This window comes from Solea senegalensis, linkage group LG1 (assembly GCF_019176455.1).
Source record: "Solea senegalensis isolate Sse05_10M linkage group LG1, IFAPA_SoseM_1, whole genome shotgun sequence".
In the NCBI taxonomy this organism is placed as follows: Eukaryota; Metazoa; Chordata; class Actinopteri; order Pleuronectiformes; family Soleidae; genus Solea; species Solea senegalensis.
Window position 1 is genome coordinate 11910113 of NC_058021.1, and position 16053 is coordinate 11926165.

General features: G+C 40.6%; 2 protein-coding genes across 2 annotated transcripts; one reads left to right on the plus strand and one right to left on the minus strand.

Moving 5' to 3' along the window:
- Positions 1-178: 178 nt before the first annotated feature.
- Positions 179-9516, minus strand: ppm1la (protein phosphatase, Mg2+/Mn2+ dependent, 1La). The gene is made up of 4 exons (XM_044043042.1): positions 8615-9516; positions 5490-5664; positions 3682-3843; positions 179-3382 (listed from the first exon to the last, which is right to left on the minus strand). Exons 1-4 carry the CDS (start codon positions 9011-9013, stop codon positions 3027-3029), a joined length of 1092 nt encoding a protein of 363 aa, XP_043898977.1. The 5' UTR covers positions 9014-9516; the 3' UTR covers positions 179-3026.
- otol1a (otolin 1a) lies at positions 2102-14747 on the plus strand. The gene is made up of 6 exons (XM_044043020.1): positions 2102-2237; positions 11837-11933; positions 12641-13125; positions 13207-13296; positions 13409-13480; positions 13614-14747. The coding sequence occupies exons 3-6, from the start codon at positions 12663-12665 to the stop codon at positions 14504-14506; spliced, it is 1518 nt and encodes a 505-aa protein (XP_043898955.1). The 5' UTR covers positions 2102-2237; positions 11837-11933; positions 12641-12662; the 3' UTR covers positions 14507-14747.
- Positions 14748-16053: the final 1306 nt, after the last annotated feature.

Consider the following 16053-nt stretch of genomic DNA (forward strand, 5'->3'; position numbering starts at 1 on the left):
TGAGACCCAAATAAGTGCTTCTGATGACCACTAATTTAACAGATTAATGATAATTAAAGTTACTTTAAAGAATAAAATAAAACAGACCTTTGTTATAATACAGATTAAATGGGGAGATACTGGTCATCTTCATATTCATTTACTACCCACATGAATCAAAAACAAAATACATCTCAAATTGACTTGATAGGTATTTATTTTATTGTAAACGTCTGCTCGTCAAGAGAAGGCCAGAAACAATGAATATGCAGAATTGTGTTTTGAAAATCTGCCAGACAAAGACTCAATAAGAAATAAAGCGTGAGACAATCTATAAGAGAAGCTAAATAAAAAATGCAAACGTCATGTTACACAGTGGAACGTGGTGGTAAATCAGTGTTGGTTTACCGTAACTTCCCTTGACACTGACTGTGCTGGTTCAGGAGCCTATCGTATGTCTTGCTCTATAGCGTTCCTGCTGCAGCTGTACAGTTCATGATGATGTGTCACTGTGTAGTCACTTTATTGTGGCAGCAGAGGCATGGACATATCATGTATGCTTCTGAGGTGAAAGGCAGCCCACAAGTATCCAGGGATGAACAAACAGTGGAATTTGTTCATTGACATAGGGATGTCAAAGCACATGCCCTGATACAGATCTAGAGTTTAAAATCACTTCAGATTAGCTCATATTCCACTGGAAAAAAGAAAACCGTTGACAAACATAAAAAAATACTTAGTATGAATCAATTAAGTTGATTCATACTAAGGTGAGCAACTTACTTTTCTTTTAACAGACAGATCCAACTGAAGTATTGTTTTTTTTTAAGCTCGTCAACTGTTTTCTTTTCCCAGTGTCGCTCCATAAAATTGTCATCAAGAGGTAAAGGTCAGGGACTAAACGTGTTTCTACATACATTAAAACCCTCTTGCATTACTGAGGATATACAGTATTTACAATTGCTGCTATATATGTAAAAAGAATTTACCATTCCAAAAAAATAAACATCTGAAAAGTGCATTATACATTTTTTTTTCTTCTCATAACTTCATTCTTCACTGCATGTGTTTGTCTGCATATGTGTGTGTTGCATGATTAGGATGGATCATTAGTGTGATGATTCAGAGGGGGAGGAGTCACACAGTTTGAATTCTTTGCATCCTCTTTTTCACAAACACACCGATGTTATTCTTAAAAGGCTAGTGTGAACAATTTGTTTGACGTTGTTTTCAGAAATCGAAGGTAGAATAATGATAATTAGATTTTTTATATTAATTGTTCTTTTTCATTAGTTTGAGCAGAGTCAGCTCTACAGAGGCCACCATTTTGGACCACCATGTTTTTGACAATCGACAAATTGTTTTCATGAGTTTTGATGCTAATCGAAGGCAACATAGGTGTTTCCAACATACTTGGGAGAGGACTGGCGAGGTGAGGGCTATTCAGCTGCAACATGCAACTTCACCCACAAATTATATTAAAATAATGAAATGGTAAAAGTATTTTGAAGTGGACTGAACATGTTTTGTTATTTTGTTGAATAAATTCATCTCCAGCTCAAAGATAAGTCATCTTTGATTTACAGGGTCGTGAGAGCGCAGTGTGACATCTCAAAATGACAGGAAATCAAACCCCAGCGCAGATTAAGTCTAATCATCTCTGACAGCTTCTATTTATTTTTACACACCGTGGTGGCCGCCAGATTTTAGGAACCAGGGTGACGTGAGGCTGAATGCAGCTGGGCGACGCAACGACATGTGACTGACAGCCACCTCTCGAGTCTTCATGGGATGAGTAAAGAGATCATTGTCTGGAGCTTTTGTTTTTACTGTATTGCTTAAAATCCTCTTCACAACCCGATTGTAACCAATTAACGACTGCATTGTCACAGAAATTTAAACTGCCAGTCACCCGTGGAGCGGACAGGCCTGTAAAAACACCATCCAATGACACTGAACGGCCGAATAAATGATCGTGACTCATCAATCAAACTGCCGCCTGCCCGTGCGCGTACACCTCATCATGCACTAATCACGCATGCTCAGAAGACAGCACCAGAGCGTTTGCTAGCTTGCTAAATCCAACGAGGCGGTTGCAGCAACGTTATGGCGCGAAAACGAAACGAAAGACGCTTTTTTTGGGAACGTTACTGCCAAGAAAAAGGCTGATGCAGAGCGATCCAAGACCAGAGTGAACATGCTGCGTTTAAACGGTGGCTGCAAAGTGACGACACGGTGGCCATGTTTCTACTGGACCGGTGAGTTAACTTTACGTCTTACGTGAACTTTTGAGAGTATTTGTTGTTGTTGTCAATTGAACAAGTATCCAAAAAAACTTAAGCGCCACCGCAAAGTACCGAAAGTTACCGATGCTGCGCAGTGCTCGTGAATCTGTGTTCGTTGTGCTCTGGAGACGTTGCTTCGGAGGGAAGTCTGAAGAAAGCGGCTTCAATTCAACTGTTTTTCCAGGATCTCCAACTCTACCTTTTTAAATAAAGCATTCAACTGGAGTCACTTTTCTAGGGTCAACATTGGGAGTCAGGGCGTAAATTATGAGAGAGCGTCATCAAAATGCAGCAAGCAGTGTGGTCCTGGCAAAAAGCATTTTACAGTGGCTTCCTGTAGTTGCACAAGTGACTCTTAATAGGCACTAGTCGAAGCCTCCACTAAAGAAGCTTCCAGTGGAGCTGTACCGTTCATGTGCATGTACAGTAAACAGCAATAAATCAGCCCGTCTTAAGTGTGCTGGTAAAGAGAAATCCTTGTTTGGTGTCCAGCATTTTATGCATCTCTACTTTACTGATGAAGAACTTCTATATTAGAATCAGTCCATAATTAAGTCAACAGATGGTTACTCAATCTATATTGTAAATGTACATGCCCTTATCTCAGTCATAAACCTACAAACAAAAAAAAAATATTCTACACATGTTTGTGTGTGCGTTTGTCTGTATGTGTCAGTACTTCATATCCGCTCTTGCGGCTCCATCCATAAGATGGGGAAACTCATAGACAACATTGATCACAGCGTGAGCTCTAAACTTGACCTACTGCCCTCCCTTGCTGCTCCCTCCAGCTCCGCTCTTGAATTTCACCACCATTACAGTAATGTTGTCGGGGCAGCCGCGGTAGAAGGACTGGAGAACAATGCTCTTAGCACCGAAGTGAGGCTCATCCAGACGCTCCCGGACAAATCGCACGGCCTCTTCGTTACTGAAGGCGTCCCACAGGCCGTCTGAAGCCAGGATCATGAACTCTGGCTGCAGTTTGTCCAAGTCAAAGGTCATGATGTCGGGGTCAGGGATGACTACGTTGAGGTTTTTAAGTGGGTAGTCCCCGAGAGAGCGGGACATTGCCAGGATCCCCTGCACCCTCCAGGAGCCATTAAAACTAATGAAACCTCCTGGGGGGGAAAAACCGTGATGTACAGTTAGGTCACAATTTACTAACACTCACAAATGTGTGCTCCAAAAAATGCAGCAAAACTGTATTCAAACTCCTCTCATTTGATTTGAGATAATGAGATGAATGTTAACTGCAGGAAAATCCTTTAATCACACAGATTAGATGTCTATTTGTGACACTGTGTAATGTTTACCACAATGTAGTTCCTAAATTGGCCAACAGATGGCAACCAAGGGCCCCAAATGTAACCACAGTGAAGTGCAGGTACCACTCGAGAGTTGTTGCAGCCTCACGTACCTGCCCTCTTGATCCGCTTGCGTTCTTTGAGCTGATATGGTTTGTGATCGTGTGACAGTGCGACAGCGTTCCCATCTTTGTCGCACAGCACCCCGCGAGAGTCTCCAACATTTGCCACTGTGAGCTCTCTGTCTGAGAGCAGCGCTACCAGACATGTTGTCCCTGCAGGAGAGACAAAGACAGACAGACAGACAGACAGTAATCAGCAAAAACAGCTGAGGATTCAATGAAATGTCAGATATATGTGTTTCAATCAATTCAATTTTAAACAGCTGGGAGTGATGAGAGCTTATTGTTTACAACATTATGACATTCTATAGTGCCCTGTGAGGATGTACATAACATTATACTACAGCTGCAGTGCATAACGTTTGATATTTGTTTTGCTGTTGACTTTTTGAGAGAAACTTTTTTTTTTCGGTCACACTCCAACCCGTTTACAGCCATCTCACTTTACAAGCACACAGTTGTTGTTGTTGTTGCCTCCTGATCTGCCCTGACGTGAAACAAATCACTCCCTGTGTGCAGTGCAGCAATGTCAACAGGCTTCACAAGATCTAAAGACCACTACACTGACAAACAGAGAGAGAGAGACAAGTTAAGCTGACAGGCTTAATCAGCATTGTGTGAGGTTCATTAGTTACACACTATGGTTTTAAATGGTTTTCCCGTACAACAATTCTCAGGACTCAAAGTATCATGACAGTAGAGCTGCAGCTAACGATTATTTTCATAATCGATTAATCTGTCGATTATCTTCTCGATTAATCGTTTGATCTATAAAATATCAGAAAACCTTAAAAAATTTTGATCCGTGTTTGTCAAACCTGAAAATGATGATGTTCTCAAATGTCTTGTTTTGTCCACAAACCAAAATGATGAACGTTTAATGATTTCTTAGTTATCCAGAGCAAAGAAATGAAGAAAATATTCCCATTTCAGAAGCTTAAACAATCAGAAATCATGTTTTAATCATAAAAAATGCTTCAAACCGATTAATCGATTATCAAAATAGTTGTCGATTTAAATTAGTAATCAATTAATCAATTAATTGTTTCAGCTCTAGCTGTGTCATACAGGAAACTGACTTAATTTGATTCATGGCATTAATGTCCTTTAAGAGGAAGGCAAACAAGTAAGCACTTGAAGGCATAATTTTTACATCTGTTTTTACTAAGTATTTCAACGTGACAAAGAAAGTCAGATGCAGATGTTGAACCTTCCAAATAAAAAATACCCCCAAAAGAACCTGTGACAAATTGGAGCCAGGTCTTGGGCTCAATTTTGTTTCTGATTATGACACATTCTGTCTCAGTTCCGATCATAGAGGACTCTTGACATTAAATTCAGACCAAAGCCAACTGATGTATTTGCATTATATTATAGTTCACAACACCACCAATAACACAAATCTTAAGAATGTTAAACTGTCACCAAAAACCACTGCTAGCCCCTCCCTGCTGCCCTTTTTACACATGCAGGATAGTAAGATTTGAGGTTTTCCTCAGGCTCAGCTTGGCGGTGGCAGGTGCAATAAAAACATTTCTTGTGAATGTATAGTAAATATTCAAAGTAATGCAGTGAGAGCAAATGGGAGCAAGAAATAAATCACAATTCTACTATGTTTTGTTTCTTTATAAATACATTTTTGTGTAGGCATGTGACATTGTTGATCACGTCCCCTGTCGTCCTCTCTACTCTCCCAACACAATAGCCAAAGTAAAATCCACACAGTCGGTTTAATATATACTGTGTATACTGTGTGACACATGCAGAGGCTTCCCACCACCATTGTCCTTCACCCTCACCTGCTTCATCGTGGCTGGCCGACAGTTTGTCAATCATCTCTCGGTCCACAGCCAGGATGCGCTGCTCGAGGATGCTGTTGTAAGAGAGGGCGCTCTCTCTCTTCTCTCTCTCGAAGGCCTGCAGCTGCTGCTTCAGCGACTCTGGCAGATGGGCCTTCACGTAATCGGCTGCAGCCTGAGAGAGAAAAGTAATGTTCTCAAATTAATATTTTCTATTAAATATACAGTAGGTTATATGACCTTATATGGCATGAAGGGGGACACATGTATCACCAGGTGGTGAGAATGGGGCCATCGATGTGTAGATAGCACTAAGTATGACTGACCACCTATGATCGTATCTGGTCTCATGTTTAAAATGCACACTGACGTCATGTCTGTCTGTGAGGACACAGTTCTGTTTTTAATGCCTCTGACTCCACAGATGTGGCCAAGAGCTGTACTATTGTGACAATCAGTGTTATTGTGGCCGTGACTACACATAACATTTAAAAGCCAATTAGAGTTAAAAAAAAAAAAATACTTTGACTCGACAGCTGATCAGAGGACTCGCTGCAGACGTTTTTATGTAAAGCTGTTTCCTGTGGGAAATGTTTGAGTGACTGCTGGTGAACATAGCGGGGCATTTAAGTAAAAGGGTCAGTTGATTATTATTGGATGTACACATTTGTGATGTGTAAATGTGCATCTCAAATGATTGTGCGTTTATAGCCGTCTCCTGTTTCCAAAAAAAGGGGCTTTTATTTTTGTAAAATCTGAACCTTTTCACATTTGTGTTATTACACTACATACATTTAATCCGTTCATTTTTAGATGAATTGTCCTCAGATTGACAAGTCAATATAAGGTTGTGCGAATGTGTTACTTATTAATCCTTTGCCTGGTAATATGGTATGCCGCTCTAATTTAAAGGAGTGTTTTATTCAAGCTCACTGGCCTTTCTCCTCCTGCGCTTACTTGTCTGTTTCTTCCCTCAGTTTCTCTGCCAAGATTTCCATTACGCTAATGCTGTTAAATGAAATGCAAAATGGGAAAGTGCAAATGCAAAAAAAGGACGCCTTAATATCCTTGTAGAATTCCCATTGTATATTACTGTGCGTTAGGACACAGTTCAATCTACATGCTTCTTTGAATCTCTGTAGCAATGTGCTTTAGCAGTCCTGGAGCACAGATGTGTGATAGCTTATGTAAATTCTGTTTTCAAGTTTTATTATCTTCCCCCTTTGGAACCACTCTCCCTCTTTATGCGCACGTTCAAGCGCCATGGATAATGTTAAAGCAAGGAGAAAGAAAATCAATGTATTGCTTAACCTGCAGATAAACATTTTATTTATACACGACAGAAACTGCCTGTCTAAATTAAGTACAAGGGAACTAAAAGATGTATCATTAAGTAAAGTGAATATTATGAATGGCTGAGACGTCCCTAATGAGCTCTTAAACCTTGTTTTCCTGCGATCCATTAATTTAATAAATTTGAGAGAGAGACAGAACTGACTTGACAAATTATTCAAATAATATTCAATCAAAGGATTGGGCCAATATTGATTTATTGGTCCACATTCAAACTGAGTGATTGATATTGCGGGTCTCTCATTGGATTTGCTGTATAATTAGATCTTCTGTTCCAGTCAGTGTGTGTGTGTGAATACATTTCATCTTTTAGTTCCTACAGAAAACAGCAGTGAAAACTTTTCAGATTCACAACAGACTTCTTTGCTTATTGTGTGAAGTGTTGACGTGACTTAAGACATTGTGTTTTATTTGGTGCCGTACAAAGAAATTAATTTGAGTTGATGTGAAACTTTGATATCAGAAATGTACGAAAAGCTGTCCTAATGACGCAGAAGCTCATTTCTGAGGAACTGGTTAAGTTAAGGGCTACGATTTGAATTGTGCGGTTGTTAAGTCAAGGTGAGGGATAATGCTTTGATTAGGCTGTTCAAATTAATGGAAGTTAATGTGAGTCTATAAATGGATAGCTACACGACATGCATGCGTGTGTGTGTGTGCATATAAACATTCTTACATGTCACACCTTGCATCACCATGGACCTACCCAGAAGATAAATATGCTGTTCTATTGACTCGCAACATTATCTGTAATTAAATGTAATTACTGATAACTGGTTTTTTTTGTTTTGTTTTTTTAAATATGTCAATTATGTTTGTAGCTGTGTGTGTTTCCATATACAGTATTAGGGTAATGTCAGTGCACTGAGGCTGACGCAGTTATCGTAGCTGAGACATATACTAAAAAAGGACCTGAGCAAACGGGGGGAAACATTAAACTATAGACAATGCAAACGGATACAGATTTAAAAACAGACGAGGACAAAATGAAGAAAAACAGACTGAACGAGTGGTCACTAAAGGCAGGAAGGACCTGTTTGTGGTTTCTGTCTCTCTGACACAATCCAGTATTTCTGTGTTCATTCATATCCTGCCTGACACTGTGGTGAATGCTTTGATTTAACTCATTAGACCAGAATCACACTTGTCCACAACACCAAAACTGATTCCAAGTTTTATTTAACTTAGTTAGTCGCAGCTAGATGGGAGGGAAAGCTGGTTTTTATGCCACTTTTAAAAAGCACATTGAAATCTCAGACTTGTAAAACTTTGATGTGGGCTGGTGTTTCTGTGAACACTTTGAAACCACAAAACCCCATGAAAGCAATCTGAATATGAAACTTAATAAGGATTATTGAGCAAAAGAAAAGCGTCCTATTCATGGAAACCTCCTGGGACAGTGATGATGCTGTGACAGACGGTGTCCAGGACATATGGTCTGAAAGTCAGCCATGAGAGACAAAGACAGAACACACACACACACTCTTTGTGATGAATCCAAGTCAACTCCCTTGCAGTAGAATGGAGGAGGTTTCCACACAAAAGAATACAATGCAGGGGAGTGGGGAGGGTACGGCTGCTTCTGAAATCGGGTGAGTGTATGTGAAGTGTTGTATGACTGTGACCCAGTTCACACATGCTGTCATAGTCAGCTGAATCGCTGGAGTTTGCTGTTTGTGTTATAGTCAAGTTTATAATCTGTTTTGCCATAATGCAGCATAAGTGATGCAAAGAGTGACCCCACACACACACACACACACACACCAGCCTACCTCTCCACCATGACCGTCGAATATCCCGAAAATGGACGGGTGGGTCTTGTTGGTAATGTCGGTGAGCACCTCGAAGCGGTCCTCCATGTGATCTCTCCTGCCCTGTATGGAGTAGACGGCTACGTTGTTGCTCTTGAAATCCCAGGTCTTGGAGAACTCCGCGTCCAGGACGCTGAGGCCTCCGAGCCGGTCATTCTGCATCATCTCCGCCACCTTCCCTTTCACCATCTTCACGGCATCTCGGCTGGACTTGACGATGGTTTTCACCTCGTCGGTGTGAAAGAAGTAGCTCCACAGCGCCAGACTGATGCACAACAGAAACAACGTCTCCGGCCTGAGGAGGAAATATCGCATGATCCGACCCAAAAGAGACAAGAGCGTCATTGTGTCTCCTATCATCACACGCAGCCAAACGGTGCGCTCTCTCCCTCCCCTTTTGCACAATTCACTCCATCCGCTCAGCGGGTAGATGAAGAAATCGAGTCACCACAACGACGTCTGTCAAGAACCGAGGCTCAACATTTAGAGCGCTGATCAGAAGCCGAGCGCATTTACACACTGTGCGCTGCTGGTTGTCTGAAGTGCAGGACAAGAAACATTCATTGATTTGTCCCGATGTCCCTCTTCTATACTCGGCTCCCCCCGGACAGTTGCAGGATGGTTCTACGAGTTGAGTCTCCACCAGTCCATTGTTGTATGATGGGTGTTTAGAGTATGGACCCACCTCAGAAAGAGAGAGACACGGGGGAGAGACGTGAGTCACCGGGAGGCGACAGTCGACGCTGTGACTTGAAGGTGCCCTCCTTTTCCGCCGCTGACCCCGTTTCCTCTCTCGCACATATGTGTCTGCTCAGTCTGCGCATAAACACAAGACGAATTCGCACACCTCCATTCTTTAGATGTGTCAATCCACCAAAGTAATATCGGGCTAAAACAGGAAGTCATGTGTGTTTATGGTTGTGGAACACAAAACCATGCGTGTGTGTGGTTTTTGATATTTTATTTTGAAAGTTACTAACGGAAGTGAACGGCGTGCCTCGGCTCTGTTTTTTTTAAAATGAGGCCAGACAAGAATGCGCAGCTGCAAACACAAGAGAAACATTCGAGCCAATGGCGGTGACTGCGGAATCAAATGATGATGTCATCTATCTGTCTATCTATAGAAAGGACATTAAAGTATAAAATGCGAGAATAATCAACAACATAAGAAAGAAACATATAGAAACTAAGCAGAAAAACAACAATTCAATTGTTCTCTGTATGCAAGGATTAGGAGCATAGAATAAACTTAACTTATTTCTGATTTGTGTTATAGAAACAAGATTCAAAGTGTTTATTGTCATATGCACAGTAAAGAAACACGTTTCCCTGTACAATGAAATTCTTACTTTGCTGTCCACTCAAAAAACACCAGCATAAACAAACAAACCAGGATAAATAGAAAATATTAGGATTGAGATGATCTATACATTACTTCAGGGCATATATATACCTATTTATTGACCTACATGTTTTCAGTTCACTACATTGTACGTCCAGCGCACACACACTTTTAATTATAAGCAGTTGTACTAATTCTCATTGAGCTGTTGTATGTTGGTGAGAAGACATTGCATTTAACAAACACTGCCCCCTAGTGGTCTTCGGGTGGTCAACGTCAATCCACATTTACCGTCAAATTAGTAAAATAAGTACAACACTAATCAATCTGCTTGTTTTCAGAACCAGGAGTGAGGTCAGTAGTACAGAAAAAACAGCCCAGATCAGAGAAGATAATCTTAATTAAAATATTCATATTACAACAAATAAAAACAGTCAATTCCAATTAAATATTATTATTACTATTATTATTATTATTATTATTATTATTATTATTATTATTATTATTATTATTATTATTATTATTATTATTATTACTACTACTAATAATAATAATAATAATAACAATAATAGTAGTAATAAACAATACAATTTTGCTTTTGCTTTTTATTTTAAACCTATATTAAAATAAATAGGCAGAGACTTATAATACCAGAATGTTAAGAGTGAATGACGTGTGTGTGCTGCATCCAGGAAATTGTGCAAATTGGAGTCAGTTGGTCAAATGGCATTTAAGATTTTGGAATATATGTTGTTTTACAGATATTTGCATAAAATAAGTACTTGAATAATATAACATATCAGAGGCATTGCATCATTACAATTGTGTGTGTGTGCCCTGTTCAGATAGGATAGTAATAAACTCACATCAGGATCACATAAGTTGGAAGCTATGGGTGAAAAAAATATGTATTTATATGGATTTATGTTCATAAAAATATAAGAGGCACTAAAAACCCAAAGAGGTATTTCCTCCACATATACTGCCTACTAATACTTCTTGACATTGGTTTGAAATGGAAACAATTGACAAAAATGTGTATATCAGTATCAATAAAAACAAGCTCTAAATTCTAAACTATTGAAGAAACACTAAACCCCAACACAAGGATGTTTGCCTTGGGCCTGTAGGGCTTGGAGTCACATGACATGATTTGGACACATTTTGAAAAATAGGTATATTTTAATCAGAATTTTCCACAAAATCACAACCAATATAATGAGGTTTCTTCTTGGCACACATGTCCTTATTCTACAGTAATAACAGAGTTAATGTCAGAGGTTGAAAGTACTTCAACAAACGTCCTGAGCCGTGTGAAGCAGGGCCAGGGTTGCATGAGGTTTCCACAGCGTGGTTAGATCAAGCGAGCGACTGGTTGGATCAATGTTGCCATGCCGCCTGTTTGGAGACATTGATCCTTCTCCCACTGGATATGTGGTGATCTCTTTTCTGCTTTTGAGGTCCTGCCAAACGGCGTGATCACTTTGTGGGTTTGCATTTGATAACTCTTTCATTCACGACTGTGTTAGTTTGTGTGTGTGTGTAACCAGGGTGTGTATATACACATGTTCTCTGAGCGTGTGTGTTTGTAATTTAATATTTTCTCCTGTTTGTGTACAAAGCATCCAAGTGTGTTGTGAATGCCACGGCAGCAGTGTCTATACACTCTTGGGCCCTGGAATCATATCCCTTATCGCAAAGAAGAAAGTCTTGCCTTGTGTACAACCTGCTTTATTTCATATCCCTCAGGAGTCACGTAATCTGTTCTTGCCAGCCCAGCTACCTCCCAATAACCCCTGGTGTTTTCTGTCCCTTGTTCTCTCATTGGTTTGATGATGCAGGAGTTGGGGGTACTGAGTACAATATAAGGAAGGAGGGAAGCTGCATGAATCACTAGAAGAGGATGGAGTGAAACTGCAACACTACTGACATCAGCAGGTAAGATGCACTTGTTGTGCATAAGAGCCGTAATATCCCAGGTAATGCTGAATTTAGGTTATAATAAGTTTGGTGTGAGCTGGAAAATTGTGGCATGGTAAAGACAGTTGTCAGGAGTTAAGTGAAACTTTCCACAAATCCACAACTAAATGAGAATGTTGCAGTGTTAAAGTAACACTCAAAGAGTCAATTTACTTCAAATTAGGACCAAATACACCCTGGATAGGTGATCAATGCAAACCTTTCACTGGTATTTTAACACTAAAGCAATCAAGCACACTCTGGATTTGTGTTCAGTTTTACCAAGTTTTATTTTGCCCATGGTATTTTAATACTAAAAGAATTAAATACACTCTTAACTGGTGTTAAAATGTATCAATATTCCAGTGTATGTGGTTCTAATTCCCTTAACCCTGGTGTTAAATTGACTCACTGTGTCACTGTGTAACTTTGCAATACTGCAAAATGTACTGTGTGTATGCTGAGTATCAAAAATGCTCTTGACATAAAGAATGATCTGCCACATCCTTTGCACTCTGTGCTCTGCAGGAGGGTATTTTAGAAAGAATAAATGTGTTTTGCACCAATTTCAGTTAAATTGTGAAATTCTTAACCTAACCTCATGTAATTGTGTTGCCAGACCTTTTCCAATCTGCTGCATAAGTTTTCTCTTTCCTCTTCTAACTTCCACTCACCTTTTTTCACAGATCATTGTACCAAGCCCTCACTATGTTATCCATCCACCTTGTTTTCCTCACCACGCTCCTTGTGGTCCTGATGGCTGTGCTGACCTCCAGTGCCAGAACCACACGCTGGCCCAAGCCTCAAACCAAGAAGCCCCCTCGAGCTGGAAGTAGCAGCGGAGGGGGAGGTGGAGGTGGTGGAGGACTTGGGAGAACCACCACGACAGCGTCCTCTTCCAGCAGCCAGTACACAGAGGAGACAACTGACATGATGATGGACACATACTCGTCACTGCCAACAGACAGCACCACCTATTCTAATGATGCTTACTCCACTGAGTTCCATACAGATGCCATAGCACTTCCTGGGAATACCCTTGGCAACTTTACGCTCGACTACAACGAATGCTTCTTCAACTTCTGTGAGTGCTGTCCACCAGAAAGAGGTCCTGTTGGACCCATGGGAGAAAAAGGGCCACCAGGACCACCAGGTGAAACGGGCCCTCCAGGTAAGAATGATTTTTTATGTTTGTGTAAATCACACTAGATGTCAAAATTTGCCCTTCTTCTCAGTCGTCTCACTTTTCCAGGGTTGCCAGGGGTGAACGGAGACACAGGGCCAAGAGGTCTTCCAGGACCAGCAGGACAACCTGGAGCCAATGGACGCAATGGTACCACAGGTATTACAAGACTTATCAGCAACTTATCAGTTTCTTTCTCAAGCTTTCCTTTTTGAAAAAAAAGAAAAATGTACCAGTAGTTTGGTGATGTTATTTTCTTTGTTTTATTTAGGTGAGAAAGGTGATCAAGGACATGGGGGTCTTCCTGGTATCCCAGGGATCGCAGGAAGAGCAGGAGACAAAGGTGTGTAAGCTATAAAGAAAACTTGAGTTGGTTGTAAAAATCTGTTAAAAAACATTTTAAAATATGTATGAATACACTTTTGGTAGAGGATCATTACTAATAGAACATTTGATATTTTCAATTAATACTATAGGAGATCCTGGTCCTAGAGGAGAGAAAGGTGAACGTGGCATCAGTGGTCTGAAAGGGGACCCGGGAGAAAGAGGAGAGCCTGGCCTGAATGGGACTAAAGGCAGTACTGGGCAAGTGGGGCCTATGGGTCCCCCAGGGATAGGAGGTACGAAGGGTCAGAAAGGTGAACAAGGACCTACAGGTGAGCGTTTACTTGGCCAGAAAGGGGATGTGGGTGAACCTGGGCCCCGCGGTCCGAAAGGTGATGTGGGCCCCCCAGGAATGAATGGAACCAACGGTGCAAAGGGAGAGGGAGGGGAGCCAGGGCCTCCAGGACAGAGGGGGGATGTTGGTGCGAGGGGGCCTCCAGGACTTCCAGGTGGGAGGGGTTTGATAGGGCGGAAAGGGGACAAAGGGCCAAAAGGTGGGCGGGGGCTTCGGGGCCCTAAAGGACAACCAGGTGAGAGCGTGGAGCTTGTTCGCTCTGCTTTCAGTGTGGGCTTGTTCCCCAGCCGGTCCTTTCCTCCCCCTGGTGTCCCTGTGAAGTTTGATAAGGTGTTTTACAATGGAGAAGGCCACTGGGACCCAGCGCTCTACAAGTTCAATGTCTCCCATCCAGGTCTTTACTTGTTCACTTATCACATCACTGTGCGTAATCGGCCCCTGCGTGCTGCCCTGGTGGTTAACGGGATGCGGAAGCTGCGGACTCGGGATTCTCTGTATGGCCAGGACATTGACCAGGCGTCCAACCTCGCCCTGCTGCAGCTGAATGAAGGCGACCAGGTGTGGCTGGAGACGCTGAGAGACTGGAATGGAATTTATTCCAGCACGGAGGATGACAGCACTTTCTCTGGTTTCTTGCTTTACCCTGAACCAAAACCCACACCATCACCGCCTCCTGTGGAAAACCAGTAAAACCAGTAATCAGCTCTCATTCTAACTTCTTGTAGGCCCTGCACAACTGTCAACCTTCTGCACTGCTCTGTCAAAGGAAAGTGATTCAGCTAAACAGTACTGCTTCATTATCTACTCTCGCCTGTCATTCTAATCAAATCAAATTGCTTTGCTGGCCTTGCTGTATTTACAGATGGATGGGCATTAATTACAGTGTTGCATGCAACACTTGACACTGCATTAAAAATGTCTCTGCTTAAAATGAATGACCCTTGATTTATTTACGTAGAAACAGAAACCGAAGCTTATTTATAAGCCATTAGTCACTGGAATGAGGACAGATAAGCTCTGTCGGTGAGGCCATTACAATTTTGGAAATAATTGAAGTTAATGAAAACTGTACAATTGCACTACTTCCCCACTAGAGGGTGTAAGGTGTCTAGGTTTTGTAAAGAAGCTGTGAGCATATAGGGTGAGGTGTTATATCCAAGCATCAGACTGAATATTGCAATTAAATGTTGCAAAAACAAGAATATGATGCTTGGTATATGGGATTCTGTACTTAGTGGGTACTCACAGCTAATTATTGTGGTGTCTCATATCGCACTTCTCACTCCAATATCTATTACTAAGGCTCCATAACTGCTGAAGCACTGAATGAATATGCTCTGTAAGGCAACACTGTACAGAAACTGTAGTAACAAAGAGTGACATCTTTGTAATTTTATAGTATCGGCACAGTGAACACACCAAACTCTTTTCTTGGAAATAAATGACTGATATAGGTGTGTTACATGACAAATAATACATTTACAATAATCATTTTTGTGATGATCCAGAAAAAAAAATACTTCCCACATCACATGTTTGATGTTGTGTATTTTACCGTCAGATATATGTATCAATATATATCTTCAGCACTTTAAGAAAAATGTTTATATCAGAAAGTTTTATTAACCTCTATAAATGAGAATTTCACACACATTTGTTAAAACATCATATATATATATATATATATATATATATATATGTGTATATATATATGTATATATATATGTGTGTATATATCATCTGCAGTTTTTTTAAATGAATTCTATTAAACATGTATAATTTCTCTCTTTTAATTATATAATAGCATAATGTAATCCAAAAAACATCAGAGAACTATATTGTCAACATCATCAAAACAGTCTTCCTCATCTTATTTTTTTATTCATCTTTTCCTCCAAGTCCTCCAAACATCAGGAATTGAAAGCGAAATTGAAAGAAATGTTCAATTCAATTGAAAATGAATATATACTGACACAAGGAGATTGATTTAAATGTTTTAATAAATTTGACTTTTTTTGGACAGAATATTTGCTCACCAGTATTTGTCTGGTCATTGCAATTGCAGGTAAATTGACCGTTCACTTTAATTAAGGGCATTTATAATGTAAAACTAAGAATAATCAAAGAGAATGGAGAAAGAGGGAAGCCTAGAAAGTCATCTCCATCCACTGGATGAGCCACATGAGTTTAGCTCAGGTTTCCACCTTATTTATGCTGCTGCAGCTTTAGGTGTGTGT